The following is a 23,879-nucleotide window of genomic DNA, read 5'->3' on the forward strand; positions in this document are numbered from 1 at the left end:
AGGGAGTTCAGGATCGGCTCTGGCATCATGTTACATAACTAAAGCATCGTGCAGGTATCCTTGTTTTCTGCTATTCCGTGACAGCCAAACAGCAGCTGGCAGCAAACCCCGCCTCCCTTTATCTGTGTTGCTTTAAATGCAGCAGCCAAACACATTCATGTGTCTCAGGTCGCACTACTTTCACAGACCTCCAAGGAACTATCAACACAGCGTAGCAAAAGAAGATTCAGTGAAATATGCTTTTGGGGTTATCTCATCTGACCTCCCACCTCACCTGTTATAAAAGAATAGTTCCTGTGGGACTGAGCTAAATTGCTCTGAAACCTCTCTGAAGAACTGTCATCGATTTGAATTGTCATGGATTTCTTACAGCTGCCAGGTAAGAGTTATTTAATGACACTCTCTCTATACAATACATTAGTAAAGTGAATTATGTGTATCTAACAGTATAGTGCAGAGATTTAAGCATTTAAAGCAGTGTCTGATGACAGATTTGTAATGTAATGAAAGTACATGACATAAAATCATTGCAGACTTGGGTTAGATTATAGATAACCCTCATTGCCCAGCATTTCAACAGTGACTTTAAACGTTCTAAGATGCTAATTGTAAAACATCAGAGCGAGAGCCAGAGATATTGTGTTTGTTATAACAATACCCCCCATACAATCTATAGAGAAATCTATAATAATTATAAAGATGAAATGAATTTAAATTTTACAGTTGAAACGTCAGTTCTTGCATTCATATTTTATTAAGTGACCTGCTTCAATATATGAATTAATTTAAAAACCAATTTCAGTCCATATTACAGTAAGCAGCATTAGTGGCTGTTCAGTATAACATTATCCTTCCACTCATTTGAATAATATGCAAAATGATGGCGATGGTGGTGATGGAGAAGTAGATAAGACAATCGGAGGGGTGGTGATGGCGCATAGATAAGATGCTTGCCTTTGGTGTGGGAGACCTGGGTTCGATCACTGTGAGACATCCCCCATTGTGTCCCTGAGCAAGACACTTAACCCATAGTTGCTCTAGAGGCGTGTCACCTCTGACATAATTAGCAATTGTAAGTCGCTTTGGCTAAAAGAGTCGGCTAAATAAATAAATGTAAAGTGCTCAGTTTCCTGACCCTTAATTCCGCCTTTGATGTACCCTTGATAGAGATGGTAGTGGAAAGTAAAAAGAGGATAGATAGAAAAACTGATAGATTGATATACAGACATACTGAGGCACTGGGTGGGGATCTCTGGTACGGCCCTAGAATGGTTTTCATCCTACCTGTCAAATAGGAAGTTTTGCGTGTCTGTAAACAACTGTGTCTCTTCGTTCTGTCCAGTTAAATATGGTGTGCCTCAGGGGTCGGTCTGAGCACCCATTTTGTTTTCCTTGTATCTGCTTCTCCTTGGACATATTATCCATGTACATGGCATTTCTTTTCATATTTATGCTGATGACACACAAATATACTTGCCCGTCAGATCCACAGAACCTGGAATACTGAGTTCACTTAACAACTGCCTTTGTGAAGTTAAAAAATGGATGTCAAATAATTTCTTCCAGCTGAACTCAGACAAAACAAAAATCCTGGTCATCGGGTCTCAGCAGATGGCAAAACAAATACTGCCATGGATACTGCCTGGATTATTGCAACAGCCTTTTCACCTGTTTAACCCAAAAATCTACTGATCGACTCCAGACTGTCCAGAACTCAGCTGCCAGGCTTTTAACCAGAACAAAGAAATATGACCACATTACTCCTATTTTAGCTTTATTACACTGGCTCCCAGTATGTTTTAGAATTGACTTTAAAATTCTATTGATCACTTTTAAAGCTCTTCATGGCCTCTCGCCTTGTTATATTTCTGACCTTTTAGTCCCATACACACCAGCACGTACCTTGAGATCCTCGGGCAGAGGTCTGTTGTCTGTTCCAGAGTCTCGACTGAAAACTAAAGTGGACAGAGCGTTTGCTGTCAGGGCCCCGAGGCTCTGGAACAGCCTGCCCGAGTAAATCAGGTCGGCTGAGTCAGTGAACTCTTTTAAGTCCCTTCTTAAAAGACACTTTTATAGGAGAGCCAGAACAGAACTCTGACCAATGTCTTCTAGGAAATTTGTGATTTAAGTGTTTTTCCCAGACCTTCACATGCAGATGTGGTACTTCCTTCAAACATGACAAAACAACCAAATGGTATTTTTATTGTAGCTGGTTATTTTAATCAAACAGACCTGAGATCTGTTATAACCTAAATTCCACCACCATTTCCACATCCAGCAGGTTTGGTTATTAGCAAATGTCAAAGATATTTAGTAATATGCAAGCTGTGGCAGGAACTAACACAGTAACATACTGTAAAAATACACAAATCCTAATTACAGTGGTAAAACACAATAACTGAGACGGTTATGTTGTGGATAACTACCTCCTGTTTTCACAACCTTTCCAGGCAGTTACAAATCCCTCCCACGCCCGCATACTGGTCTGTCAGACCAAATTTCATTGCTTCTCCTGCCTACTTTCACCCACTCACTGTCATAGCAGAGTGATCCCACCTGTGTCAAGACAGCCAGCATTGTCCCTGTCGCTAAAAAAGTCTGCAGTATCTATAATCTAACCCATAAATTCTTGGTGTCATGAAGGTGTCAACCAGTTTGTATCAAATTAGACTGATTTGAAATGAGACAGAGGGAGGACAGTCCAGAAGCTGCTTGCGATAAACTGTGTGATTTGGCATTGTTTGCATTTCTTAATTTAAATGCAGACAAGATGAATACATAAAGGAACAATATCTGACGTGTTAGCATCAGAAATAGCTGGAGATGCACCATGAAGTAAACTGAACTAAAAGAGGAGTGAAAATCCGTGTGAGGTACATGAAACTCTTTTCTATGGAGGGGTTGTCAGTTGACGCCTGTCGTTGTAGGCGTCAACTGACAAGTCAACTCATAATTTCCCAATATGGCATGACAAAATAACTGTGAGTGAGTCACAATAAATAACTAACAAGTAACAACATAGCATTAATCATTTGTACTATTATCTACTATAACACTCCTGAAACAAAAGGGAATGTTTGAAATGTAAACGATGGTGAATTTCAACATTCTAATATGGTTATTATTATGGTATATTATTATCAGGTTATTGCCCCATTAACGCCACCACATTACATGTTTTTAATTCATCTAATCTATCCAATATTGCACTGATATACACATTTTGTTGTTAGCAGGTTACCATATTGTTACCAAAATATAACTATAATATTACTAAAAAGTTTTGATCCGTTGCAATCTTTCCCTATTGTAACCCTTTAGTTTTGGCTCTGCATTACTCTGTTACATAAATCTCAGTCTAACATTACCCAGATATACCTATGATTAATAATACCAAGCTATTAACTGGTTATTACTTTGGTAATAAATGCTATGACCTAATTATTACCTGTTTATTATCAAACTATTACCCCACTATTACCATGTTAGTACCGAGCTGTAATGTAAAGTGCTACCACAATTTGGCTCCTACACTGGTGGTGCTGTGGTCCATGTCTCACCTGGCAGAAGGTTGGCCTTTCAATCTTCCAAGATTCAGTACACCTGAGACTTTCTGCTTAAATTTAACAACGCTACGAGCACAAAACTACCACCAAACAAAACTTTCCCCAAACTTGATGAATTTGCCTGCGACCAAATTAAAAGTTAGTTTCACCAACACCTTCACCAGGAAAAAGGCAGCAGGTTAGGAGAGGGTGAATATGGGAACAAGGGAGATGGCAACCAAGGTCTCTCATTCTCCTGCCCTCTATAGTCTGTCCCTCCTTAAAGAAGTCATATTATGGTTTTTGGCTTTTCCCCTCTCCTTTATTGAGCTATACATATATTTTTTTGTGCATGTAATAGTTTTGCAAAGTGAAAAAGCCCAGAAGTCCAGCCCAGAGGGAGTTCCCATCTTACACAGAAAACTCTGCTCTGAGCTGCCTGAAAACAGTTAGTTTGTAGTCCAACCTTTTCCTTTTGTTCTCTGTGACGTCACTGCAAAACGCGCGTCATAATGTTCGCCTAGCGACTAGTCCGACACACCCTCAAAAACACCAGTGGAAAAACACTGAGCTGCAGCACACACCTCTCCTCTCCCTTCCAAACACTAGCTACCCTCCAGGCAGTCAATGGACATAAAGTTGTTACTGTGATGTAGAGACAGAGCTCAGGTAAAACTTTATGGATGAATAATACTTTTGTTACAGATTAATAACTCACCACTCTGAAACTCTTGCTCCAGTCCACGTTGCTAAGCTGGTAAGGGGAACATGTACAGCTGAAGGGAAGTCGTGTTACCGGCTTCTGACCGCCCTACTCTTCTTCTGATTAGCTGAGTAAAAAAATTCTCAGGAGCTTTCACAAATATGAGTCTTGCCCCACCAGAATGGCAAAATACTGGACCAGGGTTATGGCTCAATCAAAAGTGCAACTTTTTCCAGCATATCGTACATACTAGGGGGAAGTGCTCACCAGAAAGGTGAAATTCTTTTCAGAGGAGGCAACATTGATGCTGCAAGGCTGTGTGGATTGCGTGGTGTGGGAGGAGTTCATTGAATCATTTAGTATCTATGGTCACTTGTAGATCTCTTGCTGTATTGATGCTTTGTTTATGCTTGTATTTTGTTGCTCAAATGTAAGTCGCTTTGGAAAAAATGCATCTTCCAAATGAATAAATGTAATGTAATGTAATCTTGGGACATCAAAAGTTCATGTTAATGTTCCTGTGTGACAGAACCAAATCTTGCAGGACTGGTTATGACTGGAACACAGCTAAGAAAAACATGTATTTGTTGTACTTGCAGATAGAATTATTGACACACCATCTGTGAAGGACAAAGAGCAGGAGGATTCAGCAGCAGTCAGAGGACAGACACCTCCTGACTTCAGCAGTATCTACAGCAAAGGTGAGAGCATAGGTTGTCCCGGGTCATGCCAGGCGAGGTCATCCTGACAGTCTGAGTAGTTGTCAGGACTGGGGGCGTCTGTCACTGATAGGCAGCGTTTTAGTTTTTCGCTGCATCCGAAAAGTAAAAAAAAATCTCCTAACCACCTCATGATGTCGAAAATCAGCGTTGATAATGTGGCAGGCCAACACAAATAAATCAGTGTGTGGGAAACGCCTGCTGTAGAGGTTATCCAGCTGGATCTTTGCCTTTATTAAGGCGAGGGTATCAGCATCTGTGACTATAGTATTAATTTGCTGAAGGCTGCAGTAGGCTACATAACTTGAGGCTACACGCTGCAACATTATCCTCACTTTGATTACGTTACAAGACCAATAACAGCTCCATGGGTCTCAGTTATTGTTGACAGTTTAAGATATATGTGTATTAGCAAGTTATGGCATAAGAGAGAAAAGGCTTAATAGCCAATGGTAACCTACATGGTGATCAACCTCCTTTATCCGTTGGTGATTTATTTATTAATTTTATTGTAGAAAACACTTAATGGCTTATTTTAACAACCAGAAACGGTGTTAGATTACAAAAAAGCCAAAAGAGAACAAACCAAAAGAAAGAAGGTAATTGTGAGTTTTATTAAAGTATCATAAGGTGCTTCTGTATTGCAAGGATCTTGCTAAATGTGGTTGATGGATTTTATCGTTTGAGTCGCTTTAAATGTTGCCGCATTGTGTGATGCATTCTCTCCTTTCCTTCATATCTAAAGGAGATATGAAAGGAAGCATTGAGGCACCTTTCCTTAGCTTTTTGAGAATTCGAACAGCTCTCATTGTGGCTGACACTGAAATACTTCCGGTTCACTTCACTCAGTTAGGAACCTTCCTAAGCAAAAAAGAGCCTACAGCCTACAGCCTGTAGGCAAAAAACAGAAAATGGTTGGAAACCAAACTAGATGCACCTTTAGTGAGTTTTAAAATGCTAGTTTTGTGATTGTAAAATTTGTAATGTGTGTGAGCAGGCAGGCAGGCAGGCAGTGTGAGCTGGTGGAGATCTGAGAGAGTTGCACAGCCAATCATGACAGTCTCACAATTATGCAGAAAATGCATTTGTTACGTACGGATTATTGCAATTATTTATCAGGCTGCCCAAATAAATCCCTCCAGGTGATCCAGGAATATACAGCACCAATGAACCAGTTAAAGACATCATATTTCTCCCGTTTTAGCTTCTCTGCACTGGCTCCCTGTAAAACCCAGAATACTATGAGCTCATAGTAACTTACTACCCCACCAGAGCACTGCACTCCCAGAATGCAGGGTTACTTGTGGTTCCTAGAGCCTCCAAAAGTAGAATGGGAGCCGGAGCGTTCAGCTATCAAGCTCCTCTCCTGTGGAATCAGGTTCCAGTTTGGGTTCAGGAGGCAGACACCATCTCATTTAAGGGCAGGTTGGAGAGTCTGGATCTGTGACAGCAAGCCACCTACTGCCCCTTGACATTTGTATTATTAACACTACCATTAGGCTACTATTATTTTATAATATCTATGTGGAACTTGCATTGTGACACTGTGTGTTGTCTTTCCTCGTGGGCGCTCAACTGCCTTAACCCAACCGTTTAATAGGAAAAATAATTAAATATATTGTTACTTTAATATTTACAGTCAGTATCAACATTTGATAGATTTGCCAGATACATACACCAACAATGTTACCTTATTATGTTGATAGAAATAGTAATCTGGTTGGCATTGCTGACTACACATATTTGCTGTAGAAAATCTGTATTATATGAACGTTATTTCAAGGAGATCGGGCAGCAACACTACAGTGAATTTACTGAAAACCAAATAGTAAAATGAGACTTTTGTTTTGTTTTGTTAGCAGTGTGTGTTAGTAAGCCTTTCCCTGATAGCTTTGTGCGGCTTAATAAGTTTGTACAAAGAGGTGCCATTTCTTACAGGTGAGGCAACTAATGTTTAAATGTGTGTGTGTGTGTGTGTGTGTGTGTGTGTGTGTACACAGACCTGCTCCCAGCTTCACGTGGCGAGGAGATGACCAGAAGGTTTCTGCAAGAGCTGGTCAACATCTTGTTGAGTTACATCAGCAAGTCAAATCAGAGGAGCTCTAAGGTACTCAACTCTTTCTGTCAACAATATAAACAAAATAATGTAGGACTGCTGTGTCTGCAGTATCTCAACATTCTTCATTCAACATTCAAACATTTCCAGTCTATCTGTTGGACATGAAGTGGTTAGCAAATTGACAATAAAGCATACAGTACAAATAAAATAACTTTTCAGTATGAGTTGACTTCCAGAATCTGTCACGCTCTGCCGCTTGGCCATCCTTTGTGTTGCACTTTTGGGTTTGGTATCTGCCTTAGTATGTTGAGTTTTGGGTTCTGTCCTGTCTGGTGTCCAGTATCTGCTATGTAGTCTGTTGTGTTTTGAGTTCCTCTGTTATTGTGTGGTCACTTCATTATCTGTTATTTAGTTGGTCTTTGATTCCATGTCATGTTCTTGGTCTTGTACGTTAGTTCATGTCTTTAGTGTTTACTCCGGGTCTTGTGTTCTCTGTTAAGCTCTGTACTGTGTTCTAGTTCTGTGTTCTCGCTTATTCACTCTGCCCCAGGTCTGCTTGTCATGTCAAGTCTCTCTGTTTTCTGCTCTCTCTCTCTGCCTCGTTAGTCTCATGTCTGTCACCTGTGTTGCTCCCGCCCTGCTCGTTAGTCCCTGTGTGTGTGTATATATACCTGGTGTTTCTGTCTTGTCTTGGTCTGGTCATTGTTCATGTTACCTCCCAGTCTGTTGTGTGTGTACTCTCTGCCTGCCTGTAACCAGCCTTGCTTGTCTTGTCTCCCTGTAACCAGCCACTCTGTCAGTAAGTGTGCTCGCCTTTAGTTTGTTTTCCATCAATAAACCCCCGTTGAACTATACCTGCTTCGCTCTGTGTCCTGCGTTTGGGTCCTCCAACCTGCCTCCACACCACTAATCGTGACACAATCAGACATACTTTATGGATCCCTGAGGGGAAATTCTTTTGTCACAGCTGCAAACTTATCATCATAAGGAATAGAAATAATAATAAAGTAGGTAGATAAAGAAATATATAAATATAAGAAAATATAAAAAATATAAAGGAGTGTGGATATATACTATATTTACATTATTAAAGAATTGTTATGGTGAACCAAAAAGCACTAGTGAATAAATAGCACCAGAGAATATTGTACATTAATTATTAAAAAGGTAATATTGCACAAAAAACAGGTTATAAGGCCTGTGTCAGACAGCATCTTCCTCTCTGACACCACCGACAGAGAGTCCAGATCCACCACCACAACGCCACTGGCTTTTCAGATCAGTTTGTTGAGTCTGTTAGTTGTGTTAAAAATGTTTATTGAATGTTTATGCAAATGTACATAGTTAAACATTAGACACAGATAATGGCAAAATATAAGACACTGCTCTCTGTGCTTTAGGTCCTGGACTTCCACCATCCTCATCAGCTGAAGGAGGGACTTGAGGGCTTCAGTCTGGATCTGCCGGAACAACCAGAGACTCTGGAGCAGATATTAGTGGACTGTAGAGACACACTCAAGTATGGTGTCAGTACAGGTGTGTGTGTGTGTGTGTGTATGTGTGTAAGAATCACTTTGATTTGTAAGAATAGTTATACAGAGAGATAAAAATGATGCTTATATAATACACATGAATTCTGTACAAAAGAAACAAACATTTATGTTTTGTCTGGGCAACACTTTGCAGCTGCAGCCATCAACACAGAGAATCAGAGCCTCAGTTCTAACCCAGGAGGTCCGACCAGTTGGTTCTATAAGTGAAATTAATACAGTTCAATTTATAACTATATAACTTATTAAAGAAATATTGAATTTAAAAATGATCTACTTACCCACTGCACCTAAATCTGCCAAATAACCGAGTCATAAGGTGACAGGTGTGAGGCCCGGTGCAAACTCGGAACAGGAGGCCCTGGTTGCTGACATGCATGAGCACGAAACACAACACACATACTGAAGTCGGTCCTGAGACACTGATGCTCGCGAATGGTTCTTAATTTGTTTCAATTTTGAAAAGCAGCATTCTCCCGATGCCACAGTCAGAAGAATTCACATGCACTCAGCTCGTTTAACAGGTCCTGTGCATTTATTGTATGTTGATTCATACGTGCTCAGTGCATCGCCTTTGCAGATGATAGCTTCTATTTCTTACAGTTTAGTCAGATTAAAAGTAAAATCAAACATGTTGTCAAACTTCTGTCTTTGTATATAAAATGGGTGTGGAGAGCAGTGAGAGCCTGATCAGCTATTAAGTTAAAATAGTGTTATATAGGCTTGCAGGCAATGCAAGGCCCTTAAAAGGCACGTGGCCCTGTGCAGCCGCACCACACACCATTGCGATGGCTATTTCTCTGTTTGATCTTGACCTATGACCTCTGCCCTTTATTTTTCCAGGCCATCCCCGTTTCTTCAACCAGCTGTCTTCAGGTCTGGATGTGATTGGCATTGCTGGCGAGTGGTTGACCTCTACAGCCAACACTAACATGTAAGATCTCATCACCAGTGGTAGAAAAAAACTAAGTATGTTTACAGAAGTACTGGACTTCAGTCATAGTTTTGAGGTAATTGTTCTTTATTTGAGTATTTCCATTATAAGTTACTTTATAATACATGCCCGTACAAAATATTCAAGTGTCAGTTGGGGCTCCATTAGACAGCTTTCTCCTTGAAACCTCTCAGATGGTTTCATTTAAATAACAGTTAAATAACAGCAGCAGTGTTCACGAGAGAGGGAGAGAAATAGGGAGCGAGCCGAGCCAGGAGGTGCTGCACGAATATATGCTCCTCAATACAGCTCAAAGGTGATTTTAAATACGCCTAGTAAAAATTTGGGAAATCTATATGTGGTGGTCCACGTTGATAATTATCCAAATTATTGGCTAATTATGGGATACACTGCCACCCCCCTTAACCCCCAAACAAAGCAGTCTCCCCCGACTTTTTAACTAACATCATATTCATTACAGCAGCAGGAGTGTGGTATTTACAGAGCCTAGGCCTAACGTTTCTTAACGCCACCGGCTGAAATAAAAAAAATAAAGCAAGTAAATCAAAATAAATAAACAGCGGTTTAACTGCACATGTAGCCTGTTTATAAGAACAGTATTCAGTAGTTTGAAAAAGTAATATTATTACTAGTAACCTGTTACTGCCCAACACTGGTGACCATACACAGAGAAATTACAAGTTCAGTTGTTTTATTTGACTTCTGATTTGTACCTCTGTCTCTGTGCCGTAATGAAGTGGAGTCTTTCAAGTTGAGCTTACCAAACTAAAATATTCAAGCAGATACGTCTTTACCTTAATTCATGCTGCCTAAGGTGGGCCTTCATCTGTTACCATCTTTCCATTTCATGTAGGCCTATTCATGCCACCTCAAAACATTTTGCTTGACCTTCTATAATGCAACTGCAGGTTAGCAAAGAGGGAGACACTCTTTTTTACCAGTTCTTTGTGCTGAGGGAGCAGTTTTAACACACCAGTTCTGTTAGGAACACAGAATATTTGACTATGGCAAAGTTGATAGCAAAGAAAAAGGGGGCCAAACTTGAGATCATTCTTCCATCATGGTTACTACTGATTGTGTCCTCCTCAGTAATGCTTTGTGTGCAGTGCATTCTGTTTGATACATGACTTTGACTGACTTTCCATGATTTAGTCCCCTCTTCTACCCACACTTTACCTTCCACAGGAAAGGGAAAAGTTCTTCCTGTTGTTGTTGCACATGCTGTTTATGCTCTGTACCTGAAGTTCTTACTACATGCAGCTCCTTGAAAGGCAGGTTTAAACCTGCCATTATATGCACCTCAGCGGTGGTGCACTTTTTACATTGCCACTTAGGAATTCTCTTAAAACAAATTTGCAATAGTCCCATGCTGACTTTATACATTGTTTCCCACGACTGTTGAACGTTTTAAGAAGTGCTTTTTCCAATACAAATTAATTAATTTAACTTCCTCTCTGCAGTTCAAAAGATAATTATGAGATGTTTGCAGATGTATTTGTATTAGCTAAATAATAATAACACAATACAATATATTTATTCACCAGGTTTACATATGAAGTGTCTCCTGTTTTCATCCTCATGGAGAACGTTCTGCTGAGGAAGATGCAAAGCATTGTGGGATGGTCTGATGATGAGGGAGACGGGATCTTCTGTCCAGGTAATATATGCGCAGAAGGTAACTGCAGAAATGTTTGGATGGATGAAATCTTATTTTGATAAAAGCGGTTGAAAGTAACACTGAACACACCTCAAACATCCAGGGAGGTCTCTACAACTATAATACGATCTTTTTTTCTCAGTGTGTAAACTGAGATAACCAAAGTTAATTAGTACTGTAGAGGTATTTCATTAAAATGCATTGTTTTGAAACTACATTGACTGCCTTGTTACCAAAAAATATTGACTTTGAAAATCTAATCTGTTATCAAAGTTCAGTGGTAGGACAGTGTTGTTGAAACTGAACTGAACTTATCTGCTTTGACAACCAGGGAACAAAGGGTTTTCTCTACTCACGCCACCCTAGTTTATTGTATCGCGATTTAGTGTGAAGCTGAGACAGAACAACAAACAAATGAAATGAGGCACAGACAAGGGAATCACTTTGGCAACATCCACACTACAGTGTTTGCACCTCCCATCCAGATTAAAATGGATCTGATTGGGTCTCAAAAGTCATGCAAAGCAGACACACGATGCTACTGACAGAGTTTTGGACATGGTATTTTTATTAAAATATTTTGTACCGTGCAAATAACACTTATCTGCCTACACTTGTACTAGGGCTGGGCGATAAGGCCAAAAATGTTATCACGATAAAACCATTTCATATCATTCGATATCGATAATTATCACGATAAATGTCAAATCATTATTTCCTTCAAGATATGTACTCTTGAGTGAAAACTGAAGAAACCAGATGGTTAATTATGTGGTTAAACTTTTCTTTATGGTCAGAATGTGACAAACACTTGATGCCAAACTGTGGATCACTTCACAAATCTGAGTCAGAACATTCAAAACTATTATCTTTTTTTAATCTTTTTTCTGGCCTCTTTTTTCAACAAAATAAATATTTTAATAGAATTAGGTGCTAATTTGTTTGTGATTCAAATGAAATCAAATTTATTGACGATATATTGAACATTTATTATATTGATATTGAGGAAAATTATATTGCGATAATTATCATTATTGTTTTATTGCCTAAACTAAAATGGAGTAGACACGATACAACATCACGATACGCGATATTAGGTTCACGAGAACGAGACGAAAAGATCCTTAAACAGTGTTTTAAAGATATCCTCAATGCCGAGAAATATGAGTTAGGGGTGACCTCCCCCAGGAAATTTTCATCATTAAACACTTCATTTCTTGCATTCTGGTGAAAGTTTCTGCATCAATTTATGGTGGAAATGTTTTTATTCATGTAAAAGGAAACACAAAATTCAGGTAGCACTTGACATTTTAAAATATATAAATATAATAGAATATAAGTCAGTGCAGCTCTCAGTCATTCTGTGTTGCTTTCAGATCTGTTTCTTCTGTAGATCAACTTTTCACATGGAATATCATCCCTGCTGAGGCAACACATATGCAGGCGTGATTTAGTCTGTTCTCCTCTTTTGTCATGTTTACAGAGTGTTAACAGAAAACTTGGCCGAAAAGAAACTGTGTTAAGAAGTTGTTAAAGTTACTGACTGGTGCAAGCACATTTTTGGGTCATTTTATTATCAGTAGCTTGTTGGGGTTTTTTTTTAGCTTAAGTTACTTTTTTTGGAGAATGCACATTTGTTTCTTATATATTATTATTATATATTTCCTATATTTTAATTGCATTGCATGTTTCCTTAATGTGCAAATAAACCTTTCTAAAAGCATTTTCAATTGTTATTTTACTGCGAGCTATATTACAGAATGTTTTTTTTTTAAATAAATTATGCTTTAAAAAAGTGGTGGGGACAAAATCAGCCATTTCAAAAAGTGTGTGGGGGGGGGGGGGGGGAAGGCCCACATTGTCCTCAGTGTGAATGACACCTAAGGGCATGGCAACATATGTAGAGTGTGGCTGCCACTCATCCATAAACTGTGCACTCTGTTTTCTGAAGGAGGCACAATATCCAACCTGTACAGCATCCTGGTGGCCAGATATCACTTCTACCCAGAGGTGAAGACCAGAGGGATGGGAGCCCTGCCTCAGCTGGTCCTCTTTACTTCAGAACATGTAATCACACCTCACACACTAACTGCTGCATTACACTCTGTGGGACTAAAGGGGTGTGCAGATTATATAGTCGACTATTCCTCGTGTGGATGGCCTCAACACTGTTGAGTTTGAGCAATGAAGTATTAACCATCACCATTGCTTTAAGTTTGAAAGCAAACCATTACAAACATTTTGTGATTGCCATGGGCAGTCCTTTTACCCGCAATTATGTAAATCTATTTGTATCTAATGGTTTAAATGATTTTTTTTATATGTTTTTGAAAAGATTCACCAAGAAACTTTACAATGATTTTTCTTCATGCTGGCATTGTGAATTTTGAAGGGATTTTCCAGGTCCCATTGGTTGTTATAGCAGATGTAACTTGACTCTAATGCCTGTAAAACCACCACCTGTGTTTGGTCTAATGTCTGTTAGCACGCTGAGGAAGGGCTCAGCTGTGGATTAAATAATATTTTAGACTTGTGGCTTATAAATCATGCATAAAAGTTAACTATTGAGTTCGGAAATAATAGGTAATAGTTATTCAGTTTCACTTGACATGTGCTTCTGCTTCTTCTTCTTCTAAGAACCAAACAATGGAGACACTTCTTTCAGCTGAATGAAGAGTATACCTGTTTCTGTTGTCATTGAAGTGATGAATAGCTGTCTTTTCACCCATTCAGAGTCACTATTCAGTAAAGAAATCTGCAGCTGTGCTGGGGATGGGCAGTGAGAATGTGGTCATGGTGAAATGTGATGAAAGGTGGGTAAGTTAGAAGGTCACTAAGAAAACATGTGTTGGTTAATGGTCAATGTGAGGCATAACAATAGACATGTTTGCTCACCTGTTGCAGCATTATGTGTGTGTGTGTGTGTGTGTGTGTGTGTGTGTGTGTGTGTGTGTGTGTGTGTTTGTTGTGGGGAAATTTTTCCTTGCATGCTTTCATTGGCTTTAAACATTCTATATTAAATGCTTGGTTGAAACTAAATTCTTCTATTTTTAAAATGTTACTAAGAGAGCTTTTCTCATCTTAAGAACATTGCCAGAGTGTGACCAATTCTCTCTTAAGCCATTGGGAGAGACACTTACGCATGGTTTTATTACCTACAGGATTGATTACTGCAATGTTCTGCTTTCTGGTCTCCCAAAAAAGACATTTCAACTGCAGCTGCTTCAAAACGCAGCTGCACGTGTTCTGACCACAGACAGAAAGAGAGCAGACGTTATGTCACTTTTTAAGTCTCTGCATTGGCTACCTGCCTGCTTCAGAATTGGTTTTAAGATCCTTTTCTTAGTTTATAAGACTCCTAATTGTCTTGGTCCTGAATATTTATCAGAACCATCCAGAACCCTCAGGTCCTCTGGTAGTGGCCTTTTAATTACCCCAAAATCCGGACAAAAACTCACAGTGAGGCGTGCTTTTATTACTATGGCCCGCATATGTGGGACAACGTTCCTGAGGACCAGGGGGTTAGAAGAGAACGTTGATCTTTTTAAAAGCGAAATAAAGACCTAACGTTTCAACCAGGCTTTTAGTTCAATTGTATTTATTTTATTTATCTGTTAATTCATTTATTTATTTATCTGTATAGTCTGTTTTACTGATACATTGTTTTATTCTATTTTTTAAATTATTTTATTTTTACCATTTTATCGTTATTATTTATCTTTATCTGTATTTTACTTTTCTTTTAATACCTTAATACTCTGACTCTACCGTTTCCTAATTGGGCCATTAATGATAGAGTTTCCTCAACACATGTTCTTATTGTCTTTTACTTGCGTGTGTGTGTGTGTGTGGCATTATTGTCATTGTCTTTCATTTTTATAGTGTAAAGCACTATGTGTTACGTGGCTTTTGTATGAAATGTGGTATAAAAATAACAATTAATTTATGTTTTTAAAATACACTGCACTATTTTGCTGTTGGCGATATGCCTTACATACATCAGTTACCATTTACTATACCTTTGTCTATTTTTGGTCCTAAAAGAGGGAAAATGATTCCTGCTGAACTCGAATCTTCCATTGTTACAATTGAAGAAAAGGTATGAAAGAAATTTAATGTTTTATTATTCCAGTGTGTACATTTCTTTTGAGAAAATATTAAATGTGTTCAAAATGTCTTGCAGTATCGGGTAGTCACACACTTCTGGTTCATCACCAAAATATTATGGCTAAATTTCATTGAAATTTGTTGTTTCTATGTGAGCAACATTCACAGTTAAAGGAACGCAGACAGCTGGAATAGACAGCACCACACATACATATGAGAACCTCATCTCTCTCTCCCTGCAGGGTTTGGTTCCCTTCTATGTGAATGCCACAGCAGGCACCACAGTGTATGGAGCCTTTGATCCTTTCAGTGCCATCGCAGACATCTGCCATAGACACAGACTGTGGATGCATGTTGATGTAAGGTGACCCCATGCCTTTCTCTCTATTCACCGGGGCTCTGTTCACACCGGTTCACACACGCGCTCCGTCTATTTCTCCTCTACCGCACACATGCGTGCACACACAGGGTGAACTGAGTAAGAAGCCCTCACCGGATCCTGGGTGAATGTCTGTCAAATATCCAACTTAAAACTAACTTCAATGCGGTACTGACCGCTGCCAGCTGGGATCATCACAAACATGACAACAGACAGACAAGACTGTAATACTGAAGCTGTCGTTTATGTGGAACAGAAGAGCTAACTTTACTCACCTGTCCAGCAGAAACAGAGCAACCTCAGCCTTGGCTTTCATTCCTTTAAAATCTCATAGATTTATCCAGCACTGAAACCCCTCACAGATGTTAACACGTGTCTTCCCCTCGCCTGGTCATATAACTTATCTCACAATTCCTCAGACCTTTCCCTCTCTCGCTGTTTCTCAGTCATCTTCACAGCTAAAGTCCCGTATTGAGTTCAGCATGTTTGAACGTACACTGTTTGTTTACATTCTCAATTCAATTCAAATTAGCTTTATTGGCATGCATGTAATAACAACATTACCAAAGCATCATATATACAACATAAGAACAATCAGCCCCATACATTTCATTAAACAAGTAATTATAGCGTAAAGTAATCAAAGCGTATGTGTGTTTGTGTTTAAAAAAAAGAAAAGAAAAAGAAATATTAAAAATTAAAATAAATAAATAAAACAGTAAGCATGTGTGTGTGTTTGTGTGTGTGTGTTTGTTAAAAAATAAAAATATATAAAAATAAAATAAATAAACAAAACAGTAAGCATGTGTGTGTGTTTGTTAAAAAATAAAAATATATTAAAAATAAAAAAATAAACAAAACAGTAAGCGTGTGTTTATGTGTGTGTGTGTGTGTGTTAAAAAATAAAAATATATTAAAAATAAAATAAATAAACAAAACAGTAAGCGTGTGTTTGTGTGTGTGTGTGTGTTAAAAATATATATATCTTAAAAATTAAAATAAATAAATTAAACGGTAAGTGTGTGTGTCAAAAAATAAAATATATATAAAAAAATAAAATAAAATAAATAAATGAAACAGTAACGTGTGTGTATATATTAATAGACAAAAAAAATATATATTTTTAAAGAATTAATTCTCTCTCCCACTGCTGCTCGCTCCGAGCAGCTTTGTTTGTGCTCAATTTACAGACCCAGGGCTGCGTAGGAAAACCGCGAAAAACTGTATTGGATAAGAATAGCAAAGTACCCCTTTAATGTCACGGTTGGGAGTACAGGCAGCAGGGGAAGGACCAAAACGCAGACAAAACAGGCAGTTCAATGATTTACTTTAGATACATGAGCTGACAGGCAGGTGTTGGTAGGCAGGCAGCTACAGATAGGCAGACAGACAGGTTCCTGGTACTAGTGACAAGGTGACAGGCAGGCAGATTCAAGGTCCTTGTAAAGGAGCAGAGTCAGGTTAAGTTTACCAAAGAACAAAGTACATGGCAACTACATGCCAACACTTCTTACTAAGTCGTCACATAAGGATGTTTGGTGCTTTCAAATGCACTAGGTACCATCATTTCTGGGTGTGCAGGGCTCCACAGTCAAGTTAGCAACAATCAATATGCAACAGTTAAAATTTCAAAATCAAACACATTGTTCACATTGTTAAATGCTCGCAGTTTGGCTAGGTTTAGGTTAGGATCACAGTTTGGGTTGTTATTTACTGAAATAATGTAGCTTACAGACATTATGTAGCTTCACTTAAGTTAAAAAGAAGTCAACATTGGCTATTGGTTTCACGCAGCGTTAAAACAGTGTGGCTGAAGAGAGGGACTGAGGAGCAAATGCAAATCTGACTTCTGTTTTGGGTTGCAAACATGAAAAACGGATTGCCTCTAAAGCATTCTCAGTAATTCAAGCAAATAAATTATCCTTTGCCTTAACGTCCACTAATTGGACTACTGTTTGAAACAAAACATTTGTCAGCAACAATTAGATTGTACAGTCACACAAATGCACACAAATATTACATCACAATTAATATGTGTAGCAGACATTATGCACTATTTATATACACAAACATCAGATTCATGTTACTAGTAACACACACACACACACACACACACACACACAGATACGTGCATGAGCTGATAAAGCCAGAATGTGTAGGGCTTAAATTAATCTGTATGTTTTGTGGGGACTTTGATTCTGTTCCTCCAGGCAGCGTGGGGTGGAGGCCTGCTGATGTCAGACAGACACAGGATGAAACTACAGGGCATTGAACGGTAGCAGCATCAACACACAACCCAACCACTTCACACAGCATGCCTTTGTTTTCTCTGTGAATTTCTGTGGGACACCAATCCAAAGACTCCGTTAGCAACTCACTATAAATTCAGCTTGAGTAATAAAGCAAAACATGTAGCAAACGCTGAATCGGTTGGTAGAACTGAAGGGAAATTCCTCTTGGAAACAATAATGCATGACCAACATGACCTGATTTACTTTGAACAAACTTTGTTTAAGGCCCTGGCCGGAAGCTGTCTTTGCATGGTTAGCAGCAAGGTCTAAGGAATTTATACATTTATACATTTGAAATGATTGTTTTTCAGAGCCTGCTCTGTAACGTGGAATCCTCACAAGATGATGGGCGTCCCTCTGCAGTGCTCTGTCATACTGATCAAGAAGAGAGTAAGAAATTATACTCTACGCTTCAATATAATCTTAACCTTATAACCTATAGAGGCTATTCACTGAATGTGTTCAGGTATGCTAGCATGTCAGCTAGCTTCAGGGATGGCAACGTCAGTCTGTGCACAAGTCTGTTCCTGACTGAGCGATGAAATTACACCGTTGCTCTTTCAAAATCAATAGGTATAAACAGTCCTCATGAGGCTATTAAGCTTAAGTGTCTCATGTGTCACCTACTATGGGCACACACAGATATTGATGAAAATTCACAGTCATGCTAACTGACTGACTGAAACAGAGCCACGGGTGCAGTGCGCTCCAACGTGCAGGATGAGGTGAAAGGTCCCGCTCATTGTTGCATGCAGTTTTCTTATTGTTCTTTTATTCGTCACTCCATATATCTTCCAAGGTCCATGTATAAACTCAAGCTGTATCTAGTATAAATGTTCCGTGTTTCTTCTGCAGGGTCTCCTACAGGAGTGTAATGAATTGGGGGCTGATTACCTTTTCCAGACAGACAAAACCTACGATGTGAGCTATGATACTGGGGATAAGAGCATCCAGTGTGGCCGACATGTCGATGCCTTTAAACTTTGGCTCATGTGGAAGGCAAAGGTATTCATGTACAATTCTAGTGTAACCCCAGTGTGATAAAAATGTTCTTTTCATTCTTCCCACTCATTCTGACACAGCAGCTGATGTGCTTTAAATGAGACTGAATCTCATCTTTGAGGGAGAGACCTTGCTGTTAATGCTGGTGACTATCTTCCCAAGCTTCTTCACTAAAATAAATCTATTTTCTTTCTTTTATATACCTTCAGTCCAACTCATGTCCCGACTGAGTAGGTGGATTAGGCTCTGTGCACTAATGTAAGAAAGAAAGAAAACATATTGGTGAACAAGCTCATTGGGATGTAACCCACTTATTTTGGATTTTGACGACTATTTTCATAATCCCCATCCTAGTTTCTGCGTTTCTTATTTTCTTTAAAATGTGTGCCATCTGCTTGCAAAATACCCAGAATACGCCACTTTTATTGTGTGTGTGCTTTTAGTTTAGCCAGATTCCAGCACCCTGAGACTTGCAATGCTATTGGTTTCTACACTACCATCCAGGCAGAGAGCTTAATCAATCCCTGTGCGTTTTGCAGCTGTGAACAGCTGCAAAAGGAAAAAGTTTGAAACAAACCTCCAAAACAAGCAAGTGGAGAACTTGAGAATAGATTTACGCCACTCGATCTCTCATCTCTCACAGCTGGGTAAAAGGCTACAGCTAATGCTAACAACTGGGATTCAAATGTGGGTATTAAAGATGTTGAAGATGTAAAAGGCATGAGCATTAAAATTACCACAACATAGGCCGACTGCTTTCTCATATACAGTCACAAGAGAGGGTGAATGAAACAAGACTTTACTGATCTACTTAAGAAGCTCAGCTCCTTGAATAGCACCTGCTCTTTTAACACCTTGCCAACCAGCTTTCTGAAGCATCATCTACATTTATCTGACACTTTTATCCAAAGTGACTTACAATTGCTACACATGTCAGAGGTTGCACGCCTCTGGAGTTAAGTGTCTTGCTCAGGGACACAGTGGGGGATTGAATCCGGGTCTCTCACACCAAAGGCATAGTCTTATCCATTGTGCCATCACTACCCCAACAGCTTTCAGTTGCTTGGAAATGGGTGTGCTGAAAAATTTTTGGCTCACTCTAAATCAACAGGCGCCTACTACAGAACGGCAGGGAGAGATGGGGAAAGTGTGTGGGATCATCTGGTTCAGGTCATCTCTTGCAGGCAGAGGCTCTGTTAATATGATCATAAATCTGAGCAGATCACCATGACATGTGGAGCCCCTGCCATTATTCAACCTATACATGCTCCCTGTAGGTCAAATCATTCATGACAATAACGTTGCTGACCACAGCTATGCAGACGACACACAGATCTACTTTTTACTGTTTTACCAAGTGACTGTGTTCCCTAAGACTCACCATATCGCTGCTTAAAGGATGTAAATAGATTTTTTTGATGAAATTTTAAATTGCTTTTGTTCTAGTTTTTATTGCTTATTGTTTTTTATGTCATTCCTTTGCCTTTGAAAAGCATTTTGAATGGCGTATGTTTGAAATGTGCTATATAATAAAAGCTGCCTTGCCATGTTTGCAAAAAGCTCCAAAGATCATTCCATAAATGTCCAAAATATTAACCTATAAAGATCTTCAACTGATTGTTATAATAATGCCACCATAATATTCTACTTATCAATTTTAAGTAATCTACCAGACCATGTTCGCATGTTGAATTTGAGCCATCAGATAAGAATTTAATGTCAGACAAACATGCTTTATACTCTTACTGGGTGACACTGTACTTGTAAAAGTTCTGGTCATGTCCATCTAGCCCCTAAAAGGCTAGGTGATAAGATATCTGTATGCCTGTTTAACTGCCTGTCTCTCTCAGGGCTCAGAGGGCTTTGGAAATCAGGTCAACAAATGCTTAGAGAATGCTGAGTATCTGTATGATCAACTGCAGAGGAGGAAAGACTTCGAACTGGTGTTCAAAAACAAAGTAAGCGTTTTATTTTTAAGAAGGGATTGCCAGTGTGCATGGTAATTTGGTGGGGCAACTAAGATAAAGACTTGAGTAAATTGGTGAATAAAGATAGGCTACATTGGTAGGTAGTTTGCTAATTTCAGCCCAATTAGCCTTGTTTACAATGTACTGAATATTACCCCAGGCATCATCATTGTATATTTTTGGTTGGTTTTAGTTCAGTTTTCATTTAATTGTTATTATTCTATTTTCTTATTTACTTCTTTGTGTTCCCTAAATCACCAATCAAATCTTACTGTGCATTTTCGGCCTCTCCCTCTCACACAGCCAGAGCACAGCAACGTATGTTTCTGGTACATCCCTCCCAGTCTGAGAGGCCTTCCACCTGGACCTGACAGAGACACCAGACTCCATCAGGTCAGTACAGAACTTGACAGTGGTTCCTCTGGACAGGTTCAGTGATGGTCAGGCGCCACTTCAAATAAAGAAAAGCGGTTCGCACTGTTGATGGTGATCTTGACTCTTTATGTCTCTGTAGGTGGCTCCTTGGATCAAAGGCAGGATGATGGAGAAGGGCTCTGTACTGATTGGCTATCAGCCTTTGGGAGACAAAGTGAATTTCTTCAGGTGTGTGTTCTCCAATCCTGCCACAGAGCAAGAAGACGTTGACTTTCTGCTGGACGAGATTTCCCGGCTAGGCCATGACCTATGACCTCGGATAGTGTGTGATCTCGTCTCATCCTAGTTCATGTCATTTCGAAGGAAAGGAGTGCATCTGCCTATGAGACTGTTTTTGTACTGTGTCATCTAGCATTAGTGCACAGGTTTTGTACAATTACCTCCAGCTATACTCTACAGCCAAGGGAATCACAGTGGGGTGTAAAGTTAGACGGAGTGATTTTTTTTTTTTATATCTAAGCAAGTAGTTTTATAACTACATTAAAATAGGCAGAATACATCAGTTAAGAGAAAGAACTTTGATTAACCCCCTCTAATCAGGGCTAATCAAGAAAAGTGACAGCTGACGCTGAAGCATCAATGTGCTTTGTAACATTCATGTCTGTCCGCAGGAAAGGGAAATCAAGGTACCAAGAAAGAAAAGAAATAAAGCAAAGTGAAGGAAAACAGCAGCTAAATAATTTCCTCAAAAGAAAGGTGAGCACAATCCCAACTATTACAGTTACAGAATGGTTTAAGTTTAAGCTAATATCAGCAGTTTAGATTAAAGACAGTCAGTGAAGAATCGAGCTTGACGCATATTTGCAAAGTAGGCTAGAACAAAAATTAGCGGTGTCATAAATTAAACTTTTAATTATTTTGCTTTTAGGCCTACATGCCTTTGGATTACACTGGGGGCTTGGGCACAAAGTTAGATTAAACGTAGGCTACAGAAATATGACTCCAGTGACAAGTGAAGTCTTTTTCAGTTGTCTTTCATTATTATTATTTCATGCAGAATAGTAAGCAATTTCTCAATGTAGGGGTTAGTCAATAAAGGAGTTAAAGGATTCCTTTCCCAACATTAAACAGGTTTTTTAAAGGCAATGTGGACTATCATTTACACTCTTACAATTAGATAGACAGATAGACAGATAGATATTTTATTTATCCCGAGGGAAATTCAATTGGTGCTTTCTCTCCAATCCACGGGCCTATCTGATGTGTAAACTGATTTTAAGGTTTTAGGGTAATCTTAATCATGTTAATATAACCCCAAAATAGGTCTAAATGTATGCGTTAGTGTCTATCCAGACCATGTGGACCATTTTATTAGATCACCTTGGAAAGAGATTCTTTATTGATTGATCACCTAGCTGTCATTTTATAAGGCTTCATTTACACACGTTTACACCTTATGTTTTAATTCACGCCTTCGTAAGCACATTTCAGAAATTGTACAAACACAATGGCTGCCAAGTGATCTCTCTGGTTTAGGGTGCATATTGGGATCATTTACACTGGGGACAACACATTTTGAAATAGCTGATTTTATCACTTTTTAAGAATGTTAAAAATGTCCTGAAAAATAGCTTGCACCAAGAAATGTTAATTAAAATGCTTTTAGAAAGGTTTATTAACAAGAAAACATGCAATTCAATTTATATATAGAACAAACAAATGTGCATTATCCAAAAAAAATAAAAATAAAAAAACTAGGTAAAACAAGCTGCTCATTACTGCATTAGTCTCATTTTTATATTGATGAATTGTCACCTCCCAGCTGAATTTGTTTCCTTTACATAAAGACATTTACACCATAAATTGGAGCAGAAAATCTCTCCAGAATGCAGGAAATAGTGTTTAATGCTCCAATGCCTCCTGCTCATTTCCGCATTTCTTCAAAATCTTGTGGATCGTCATGTCTCATTATCAAAGTATATGCATGTACTGTACAGCAAGCTGTGCAAAAATGGGACAATAAACTTTGCAACAGAATACATTACATATTGGGTAGCTGTGGCTCATGTGTGCTTGTCTATTGAGCAAAAGGTTGGAAATTTGATCCCCAGCGCCTCCTGTCCACATGTCAAAGAGTCTTTGGGCAAGACACTGAATATCAAATTGCTTCCTGGTCAGGCGAATACCTTGCATGGTAGCTCGCTGCCATCACTGTGCAACAATGGGTGAAGGAGGCAAAAACTGCTTTCAAAGCGCTATGTAAAGGCAGCCATTTACCATTGCACAAGAATATATTCCTATGTATCCAACATGAATTTTACACATTTATACAGGTAATCATACTTCCTAAACACATGCAATCCAACAGTGCTTTTAATGTTCACACTAACATATTTCAGAGACATTGCTGAACTCCATGACTTCATCCAATTGAATGGTGACTTCTGAAGCATTCCCAGCCAGTGACATGCAAGTTCCTGTCGCAACAAAAACATTCCAAAACTTGGATCAGAGGACTATTCAAAGTCGTACATTTAATTTTTTGAGCCCTAAGGTGTTGTCTTGCCAGC

At 38.9% G+C, this 23,879-nt stretch overlaps 1 protein-coding gene across 1 annotated transcript; it reads left to right on the top strand.

Moving 5' to 3' along the window:
- The first annotated feature begins 141 nt into the window (after positions 1-141).
- gad3 (glutamate decarboxylase 3) lies at positions 142-22,494 on the top strand. The gene is made up of 16 exons (XM_038718828.1): positions 142-379; positions 4,848-4,949; positions 6,968-7,074; positions 8,427-8,562; positions 9,420-9,510; positions 11,076-11,188; positions 13,140-13,255; positions 13,922-14,001; positions 15,233-15,287; positions 15,538-15,654; positions 17,885-17,949; positions 18,277-18,355; positions 18,821-18,970; positions 20,818-20,925; positions 21,238-21,327; positions 21,449-22,494. The coding sequence occupies exons 1-16, from the start codon at positions 358-360 to the stop codon at positions 21,620-21,622; spliced, it is 1,605 nt and encodes a 534-aa protein (XP_038574756.1). The 5' UTR covers positions 142-357; the 3' UTR covers positions 21,623-22,494.
- The last annotated feature ends 1,385 nt before the right edge of the window (positions 22,495-23,879 follow it).

This window comes from Micropterus salmoides, unplaced genomic scaffold (genome assembly GCF_014851395.1).
Source record: "Micropterus salmoides isolate LMB-PRFRI ecotype aquatic unplaced genomic scaffold, ASM1485139v1 Ms_hic_scaffold_14, whole genome shotgun sequence".
NCBI classification, from domain to species: Eukaryota; Metazoa; Chordata; class Actinopteri; order Centrarchiformes; family Centrarchidae; genus Micropterus; species Micropterus salmoides.

What these genes read in the sequence shown, in the direction of transcription:
- gad3 (XM_038718828.1), top strand. Translation starts at nt 358, where the DNA reads ATGGATTTCTTACAGCTGCCAG. An exon ending in CAGCAGTATCTACAGCAAAG is followed by an intron (nt 4,950 to 6,967) that starts GTGAGAGCATAG and finishes GTGTGTACACAG; the next exon opens with ACCTGCTCCCAGCTTCACGT. An exon ending in TCATACTGATCAAGAAGAGA is followed by an intron (nt 18,356 to 18,820) that starts GTAAGAAATTAT and finishes TTTCTTCTGCAG; the next exon opens with GGTCTCCTACAGGAGTGTAA.